We start from the raw sequence: 8,908 nt of genomic DNA, 5'->3' as shown, positions 1-8,908 counted from the left end.
CGCATTAACAAAGAAGCAAAAAAGGTATCAGTCAAGCTGTTAAAAGATCCGCAATCACAAAGTTAATAAGGTAACTCTAACCGAAGGTGCATTATAGAAACTTTTTTGCTCTGGACAGTATTACGTGTCAATACGCTACATTATAACTGCGTGCATAGCACTAAGTGCAGTTCTTTACAAAGTATCAACTTGAAATTTTGCATCCTATTGAACTTTTATATTACGGCTTGTCCTCAGTTGGTGAAAATCGCCACTAATATTTATTGACATCCAACATTGGGGCAGCTGTAAGATATACTTGCGTGTTTATAATTATATACATCTGATGTGCCTATTGAGTTTAATACATTGATATATATCTGAGATTTCTGTTTTTAATATTTTGGGAGACGTCCCACAGCCAATGAGGGTATTGATTTATATTATTGGGTTCTTAATTTTTAACAAAATATATTAACTTTTATATATATCTTAATGTTTGCACATTGCACTAACTATATAAATTGAAGACAATATTGTTGTTATACAACTCATGATTAATACATGCACTTTGCATCTTTGAATAACACATTGCACTTTATATGACACTTATTTTCTACACATTTTTATATTTATTATTAATTAGAGATAGTTTCTGTCATTACAAATCAGAGGATTCACATATGAATTTTGTATAGCACTTTGCACCTTATATGGCTAATAAGCCAAACTAGATAAATTATTTATGTACACTTCGCTTTGGAAAATTCAGAAAGCTCACATATAACTGGTTTCTAGATTATACTTAATCTAACGATTCCTTCAGCTATAGCTAGCGCCCTCACTCCATCACCATTTATACTTGTAAAAAGAATATCAGTGGTTGGATGGTGCTATGTATCAAGTATAAGTATTAGTCAATTTCAGCTCTAGCAACTGAACAAAAAAAGCAATACTTTATAAGCACTCATTAGACCTATAAAGATATGGTATGTTATATATGCGTGTGCATCATGAATGAATTAAAACATAAAACTTTATTAGAAAAATATTTAAAAATGGGTAAGGTTAAAACTAAAATGCTGGCGGTAGATAAGCCTCTGCCATTCATAGAATCAAAAGATTACAATGTAAGTAATAGTTGGAGCCTTTGCAGTGAGGAAGTACAATGGTTAAATAGTATTGAGCAGCAATGTGTGAGATTTCTTGCTGTATAATAGTTACCAGCTTATATTAAAGTGAATGTAAATTAAACAATATTGGCTAAAGTCAAACAATAGAAGTTAAAAAATGAACGAGACTTTCATTCATGAAATCTTTAGTGTATACTTATCTTCAGAGATATTTCAGTAGAAACGCTTTACGGATAAGAGCTCAAGCTCCGGTCGCTATATTCAGCTATTGATTGACAGATGACTCATCTGCAATCAACAAATCGTTGTTTCCCCCCGGGCAGTGACGTTTGTGCAAAGTGGCTGAACACCCCAGGGGAGAAACAGCGATTTGTTGATCTGTCAATCAATAGCTGAATATGGCGACCGGAGCTTCAGCTCTTATCCGTATAGCGTTTCTAGTGAAATATCTCTGAAGATAAGTATACACTAAAGATTTCATGAATGAAAGTCTCATTAATTTTTTAACTTCTATCGTTTGACTTTAGCTAATATCGTTTACGTTACATTCACTTTAAATTATGATTGCAAGAGAAGCGTTATTCTAAGAAGGATTAGCCCAGTGTAATGGTATGCTAAGTATCGAGTTGTATTATACACTCATATACATTGTTGCAATTTGTTTTAGTCAGGTATTGGAAGGATATTGCACTTCTTAAGATTATGCAATCAATATAAATATTTGATATAGTTAAATTAATAGTATATTAATAAAGCTGGAAAAGTATAGTTAGCTAGTAACCTGTTATGATTTACTGTAATTCAAAACATTAATTATTAGCGGCATAATAAGCGTTAAAGTCTAGTTGTTTTAAACATTTCAATTCCACATTAAGATATAACTCGTCAAATATAGGATTATATTAAGTTAGGCTGAGCCACCATACTTATATCCTAATCGTAGCTTGATTAGTGACTTTGTAAACTGAAATACCCACGTTAAATAATGCTGCTAGTAAGTCAATGATAATCGCTCCTCATGGCTATTGCGCCAAGATTATTATTAGAATTATTGTTAGAAGTAAACTCGCATATTTAGGCTGATAACCGCTGCAAGCTTTAAAAAACAAATTGGAGCTCCCACCAGCCCGCTCCACTCCTTTACATAATTCACTGGATCCCCGGCTTTATCAAAAAAGCCCATTTATATAGCCCATCTGAGAATGTTTTTGTAAAAATATATAGTTTTGCTTTTTTTAAATAACATTGTGCTGTTTTCCAGTCTCCTAACCCAGCCCCAAAGTTTTAGATGTATACTGATGTCTACAGACTCCTGGTTATGCAATGAGTCTTTTCATATGCAGTGGAAGGGGGAGAGGGGAATGTCTGCCTGTTTCTGCTTTCCCAGCTCCTTTCACTGGGTGTTTCAGTCTAATCTCATCAACAGAGCTAAAGTGGGAGCTTCTAAGTAAGTTTATAAAAGGATTTTATACTGGATTTTTAGATCAGTATCTATGCATACTCTTCTTTATAGTAGTGTCTATAAATGCAGCCATATGAAAATTGGTGTATACTGTCCATTTAAGAAAACAGAGTTAATAAGGACAAAAGAAAGATATATGAGCAGGGAAATAAAAATAAGTAAATTTTCATATATTTGGACATAAAATTGGGGTTTCTTACAGGACAAGGCTCCTCAACACCTGCGGTGCGCAACTCATTGGAGGTTGGTTGATCCTCCAGGGCAGGCTGTACAGGATCTTCCTTTTCCTCTGCTAAATGTATCACTACTTTCTGCTCTTCCCTTTCATCCGGTACCAAAACTAAAGGAAAAAAAGAAAAAAACAGTTTGAACATAGAAATTTAAAGAGAAGGGATTTACACACGCACACACAGGCCTGCACATGCATTTACACTATGTGCGCACACATACACACTCAGCTTGTAGCAGAAGTGACTGGAAAGGTAAGCACAAAAATTGTAAAGAATGCTTCAAAACAAGCCTGGGACAGATAGTGTGTTATATGTTACATATTAAACTAATAGATACTTACTCTTAATTCCTTTCTGTAGAAGTTGCATACGAGCAAATTCTGTGATCACTGCACAGCTAAGGGAGAAATGTATAACAAGCTATGATGACATATTAGTACACAACTCTGGCAAGCTAGCAGCTTTACTTCTCTCAATGTTTTACTTTTTATTGTACTATATTTGTGACCCTCTGTATTCTAGGGGGAAAAAAACATTGTTTCAGATATTTCTCCTCTCTCTAATATTTGAAACATTTTATCAAAGTGTAAGCTCTACAGGAAAGGAATGCCTTCCCCCACTAGTGCATCCTTTATCTGTGCCCCTCTGAATATTATAATGTAGGCTCAACATGACTCTTTATCATAAAGGTTACTTCTTGGTATTTGTGTCCTCTATAAACTACCAACCCTAGCGAACAGGATTCCCATATCCCAATGCCACCCTATGTATTCAAGCATGAGCTTTAGTGCTGTCCTCACGTTAAATCTCTATTGAATTCCTGTACAGGATTATAAAAGACTTGATTGGCGCTGGGGTAGATAACGCTGGCTCTTCCCTCTTTAATCACAGTTTCTCCAGAATTCTCAGACACTGATGGTCTCTCCATTCTGTATGAGCACTTGCCCCTCTCAGGGAGTGGATATCTGTAATTACAGAGCAACTTCCCAAGTAGTGAGTATCGGCATCTAGAGAGAAGGATAGCAAAGGGCACAGAATAGAGCACGGATATTGCAGGGCACATCAAATTGCAGAAGAGACAGAGACCTGAGTGAAAAAAACAAAACAAAACTAACCTAACGTTTACATCATTATCACCTTACCATCCTTGTATTATATATATTTTCTCTTTAAACTAGTCATTCATCATAATCTCCCATCCTTTTGCAGTTAGTACCACCCTGCTCTCCTTCTAGTATCAGTACTCATCAATGCAGTCCAGCACTCTAATCCAACATAAGACCTATGCCAAAATACTCAAACATTCGACCATCACAATCACATCTGCCCTGTATTGTCACATTGCTATCTTAAACACTGTCCTATGTCCATCCTACCATTATATACAATTCCTATCCTAATTTTCATCCACACACACCATCACTACACATTCCTTCCATTATTATGACAGTCGCTGATTAAAGGGACAGTCAACTCCAAAATGTTTATGGTTTAAAAAAATAGATAATCCCTGTATTACCTATTCCCCAGTTTTGCACAGCCAACATAGTTATATTAATATACTTTCAACCTCTGTGATTACCTTGTATCTAAGACTGTTTTGGCAGCCTCCTGATCATATGGATATTTATCTATTGACTTGCATTTTAGCCAATTAGTGCGTGTCAGCCACAACTCCATAGGATAGAGTACAATGTTATCTATATGGCCCACATGGATTAGCAATCTCTTGTTGTGAAAAGCTAATAAAAAAGCATGTGATAAGAGGCTGTCTGTAGTGGCTTAGAAACAGTCAGAAATTTAATAAAGTATATAAACATAACAATGTGGTTGTGCAAAGGAATGGGTAGTAAAGGAGTTATCTGTCTTTTTAATAACAATTTTGCTGTTGACAGTCCCTTTAATTACTATAGCTTTTTCCCTTTGAATCTAACATTGCCCAGTCTCACTCATTATTACCAGCCCGTTTCTTAAGTAACCACTTGATGAACTTGATAAACTTAGAATACTTAGCCCAACCATTCCTCCCATCATTATTACGCTGCTCTTTCTCCTTTTTAAGACCGCTGGCCAAACAGTTTCTAACTACGCTACATTTTCAGTGATTATCGCCCTGCCATTACTCACGTAACAGTTATCAATGAGTCCCTATTCCCTGTACCCCTTCAGTTACTGCGGCATGTTTACATGGGCGCCGCCATATTGGCATAAAGCTTCTATTTGTCACATGTAAAGAAAAGACCAATCAAAACATTAGATGGGCGGTACTACCGCCATCTGCCAACTTTATTTAACTTTTGGGTTTGAATGGCGCTTGATTTTCATAAGTTACTTTAAATATAAACCTTATATAAGTATTATTTTCTATTGATTTGATATGTGACTAACGTTTAATTACTTTTATAAATTGTATGTTTCTGGGTTTGTTTTAAGGGCTATATTACGGATTTCCAAATTGACAATAGTCGTCTACTAGTGCAATGAGGCATCTGTTTTTACCTCCCAGTGTATAAACGAACTCGTCGACATTCCTGTGTAATAACATTATTTATATTTTACAAGAATATGGAAAGAAAACCATAAACTGAATAGTTCATAAGATAAAATTGCCAGCTACGGTTTTACAAACGTACTGAATAATTAGACCGAAATTCGGCAATTGTACATTATTTACAGTATCTTGAGGGGGACACTCTGAGTCACTAACACCCCCCCCCCCCCCCCCCCCCCATAATACTAATATGATTTTATTTTTAGTGCAGGAAGCAAGCATTGCTAATTAAAATTAACTTAGCAGTAAACAAAACATGACAATTTAAATTAAGGTTACCAGATTTTTAAAATTAAATCCGCTGACATTTTTTTTTTTAAATAGGCAAATGGTAAAAGACTATTTTATAAGCATATTTTCCTCAAATTATATATGCAGTGTATTTGGTATGTGTTTATGGAGTGTTAGTTCAGCACCTGGATAGCGCTTGCTAATTGGTGGCTAAATGTAGCCACCAAAATCAGCAAGCGTTACCCAGAGTTCTGAACCAAAAATGAGCCAGCTCTAGGGTTGCCAAGTGTCCAGTATTCAACCGGACAGTCCAGTATTTTAACAGGCTGTCCAATAAAATCTGTACAAAAATACTGGACACTTAAATGTCCAGTATTTTTTTAAAGACCCCTGTCAGATAAATGTAAAGGACCTTCTATGCTTTTATGCATTAGAAATATGGCTCAAAAAGAAGTTACACTGTGCATTTTCTATTATATGTGTTACAGGCAACCATGAGGGTGGTCAATCATTGCTGGGTTGGTTACCTCTAGCAGCCAAGGGGGTTACATCACTGCTCTGTACATGTGTTACTGGCAACCAAAGGGATAAAATGACTGCTTAATTATTTTTTGCTCTCAGAGTTTCAGGCTCATATTACGAGTTGAAAGTAAAAAGTTTGCTCTCTCATGTTCAGAACGTCACAGTGAAAAATAGACTTTGAGAAGTTGCAAATACAAAATTGCATTCCTCCCATAGACTTCAATGTAGCTGAAAAATACCTAGCACCCACGTCACACAAACACGATGGCGGTTATTTAAAAGCATAACATAAGAAGATAATATTGCATCTTTCATAATCTAATGTTCTGCGGATAGCATTATATGTTATATGTATTCTTAAAGAGATATTTAAATATATATCTGATGGATATTTGCACAAATATATATTTATACATACACAATAAAGATTGCACTCTCAGGTCTTACGTGAAAATAAGTACAAGTACTTTAATGTGGAACGTTTTCGGGGATCTAGTCCCTTTCGTCAGCATACAACAGTGAGAAAATACAAAACATTTATAGTGTTATTCAAACAAGCATACCTCTTACCAAACGGCGCCAAACTTTAGTGAATGGAACACATCTTGCATTCCACTGAGCAAACAGAACCGGAAGTGTGAATTCATCACTTCCGGCCGTGTAAGTGCTGTCAAATAGTAAATTAACAAAGACAAAAATTGTTCACAATCTTAGTGCAAATAATATAATAATACATACGTGTAAAGCACATTTGTGACTGGGGCCATGTTATAGCCCATAGTATGAAAAAACATTTAGCCGATAGCGTAGCAACCCAATAAACAAATAGTTGCTATGGTTACAGCTAGTGTGCATTGTACCGCTGCCTAACTTCACATGCAATTACTAAAGTGATTCTACTTTACAGTAAAATCTATAAAAATAAAATGTTTGTACTAGCTTAGTATAAAAAGAGAATAGTGACACAGGACCGGGACTCTGAACTACACACCACCTCCTACGTGATATATATTTTAATTTATCCCGGTTCGTATTGCCCTGTGTATATCTCCTTACTAAACATAATGAAAATAAAAAACTGAAATAAAAAATACATAAAGACTATATGTTGTCAGTATATCACATATACAGTTACCTGCATATTAGAGTACTGATCATGCCCCTAAAATCCAATGACCTAACTGGTCAACTCCGCCTAAGAGTGACAATCTATTTGCTAGATTGAACAGAATATACATGTAGGGCTTGATGTATTACAGCTAGCCCCTGTGATAGGGTGCCCAACATAAATTGATCATAATGACGTATCCCAGATGTTGTTATTCAATACTATTCTTCTCACAAGGAATTATTCACATAATACAAGTATCGCTAAACAATACCCTATAAGTAAACTCTGTATATCTTAACACCCTCAGGCAAATACATGACAGTGTCAATCATATAATGAATCCCCACAAGTGCAGTACAGTCCACCAATATAGAGTAGTAGGTATCCTGAATAACAAACTCCGAAAGCGTGTGTTAAATGAGTGTCCACCAATAAGAGGCAGGACTTCCACACTGAAAAGGGGATACTAAATGCTCCTGCTCCAGTGTGCTGTGGGCATAGAGTGAGCGGTGACACCAACAAGTGGGATCTCTACACACTCAGCACCTAAACAGAGTCACTGCAACCCAGGGATGCACTGCCAGTATGTATCACGCTAATCGGAACTATAGAAATACCTTAAAGTCTGGGGTTGTATTCAGTCCACCAGGGTAGATTGTACCCAACCGGTAAATCCATTGCGCCTCCCGCATCAACAACATCTTGTTTCGGTCGCCCCCTCTCTCCAAAATAGGAACATGATCTATCAGGATGTACCGAATAGAAGAGATGGAATGGCCTTCCCTGGCACAGTGCCTTGCTACGGGTTGATCCGAATCACCCTGATGTAATGCCGTTCTAATGGCATGCCTGTGATTGGCCATACGTTCCCTTAAAGTTCCAGATTTTTTTCCCACATAGAAACTGGAACACGGGCAAAACAACAAATACACTACATGAGTAGTGGTACAGGTTATAGAGTGTCTGATGACAAAATTACGGTTGGTATGTGGGTGGTGGAAGGATTTGGTGTTAATCAAGCCATTGCATGTGGTGCAACCAAGACAGCGACATGATCCTTTTATGTTGCTCCTTAGGCCAGTAGTATAACTCCATTTGGGGTCTGTTTTAACCAGCAAGTCTTTCAGGTTGATACCTCTTTTATAGCCCACCATTGGCTCGAGGTTAGTGGTGATACATACTGGGAGTGCATCCCTGGGTTGCAGTGACTCTGTTTAGGTGCTGAGTGTGTAGAGATCCCACTTGTTGGTGTCACCGCTCACTCTATGCCCACAGCACACTGGAGCGGGAGCATTTAGTATCCCTTTTTCAGTGTGGAAGTCCTGCCTCTTATTGGTGGACACTCATTTAACACACGCTTTCGGAGTTTGTTATTCAGGATACCTACTACTCTATATTGGTGGACTGTACTGCACTTGTGGGGATTCATTATATGATTGACACTGTCATGTATTTGCCTGAGGGTGTTAAGATTTACAGAGTATACTTATAGGGTATTGTTTAGCGATACTTGTATTATGTGAATAATTCCTTGTGAGAAGAATAGTATTGAATAACAACACCTGGGATACGTCATTATGATCAATTTATGTTGGGCACCCTATCACAGGGGCTAGCTGTAATACATCAAGCCCTACATGTATATTCTGTTCAATCTAGCAAATAGATTGTCACTCTTAGGCGGAGTTG

At 36.8% G+C, this 8,908-nt stretch overlaps 1 protein-coding gene across 2 annotated transcripts in view; it reads right to left on the bottom strand.

Moving 5' to 3' along the window:
* Nucleotides 1-5,017, bottom strand: part of TRMT1 (tRNA methyltransferase 1) — an 86,641-nt gene extending 81,624 nt beyond the window's left edge. The window contains exons 1-4 of one of the 2 annotated variants that reach the window (XM_053717831.1): nucleotides 4,932-5,017; nucleotides 3,605-3,811; nucleotides 3,146-3,201; nucleotides 2,775-2,914 (exon numbers count right to left, since the gene is read on the bottom strand). In XM_053717831.1, the coding sequence (XP_053573806.1) occupies nucleotides 2,775-2,914; nucleotides 3,146-3,201; nucleotides 3,605-3,732 (324 nt within the window). In that variant the 5' untranslated portion in view covers nucleotides 3,733-3,811; nucleotides 4,932-5,017. Of the gene's footprint in view, nucleotides 1-2,774; nucleotides 2,915-3,145; nucleotides 3,202-3,604; nucleotides 3,891-4,931 lie in introns of both variants that reach the window. The other variant, XM_053717830.1, reaches the window with a different exon arrangement.
* Nucleotides 5,018-8,908: the final 3,891 nt, after the last annotated feature.

Source organism: Bombina bombina, chromosome 6, assembly GCF_027579735.1.
Source record: "Bombina bombina isolate aBomBom1 chromosome 6, aBomBom1.pri, whole genome shotgun sequence".
In the NCBI taxonomy this organism is placed as follows: domain Eukaryota; kingdom Metazoa; phylum Chordata; class Amphibia; order Anura; family Bombinatoridae; genus Bombina; species Bombina bombina.
The sequence above is the reverse complement of the archived record's forward strand: the minus strand, read 5'-3'. Positions and strand labels throughout refer to the sequence as shown.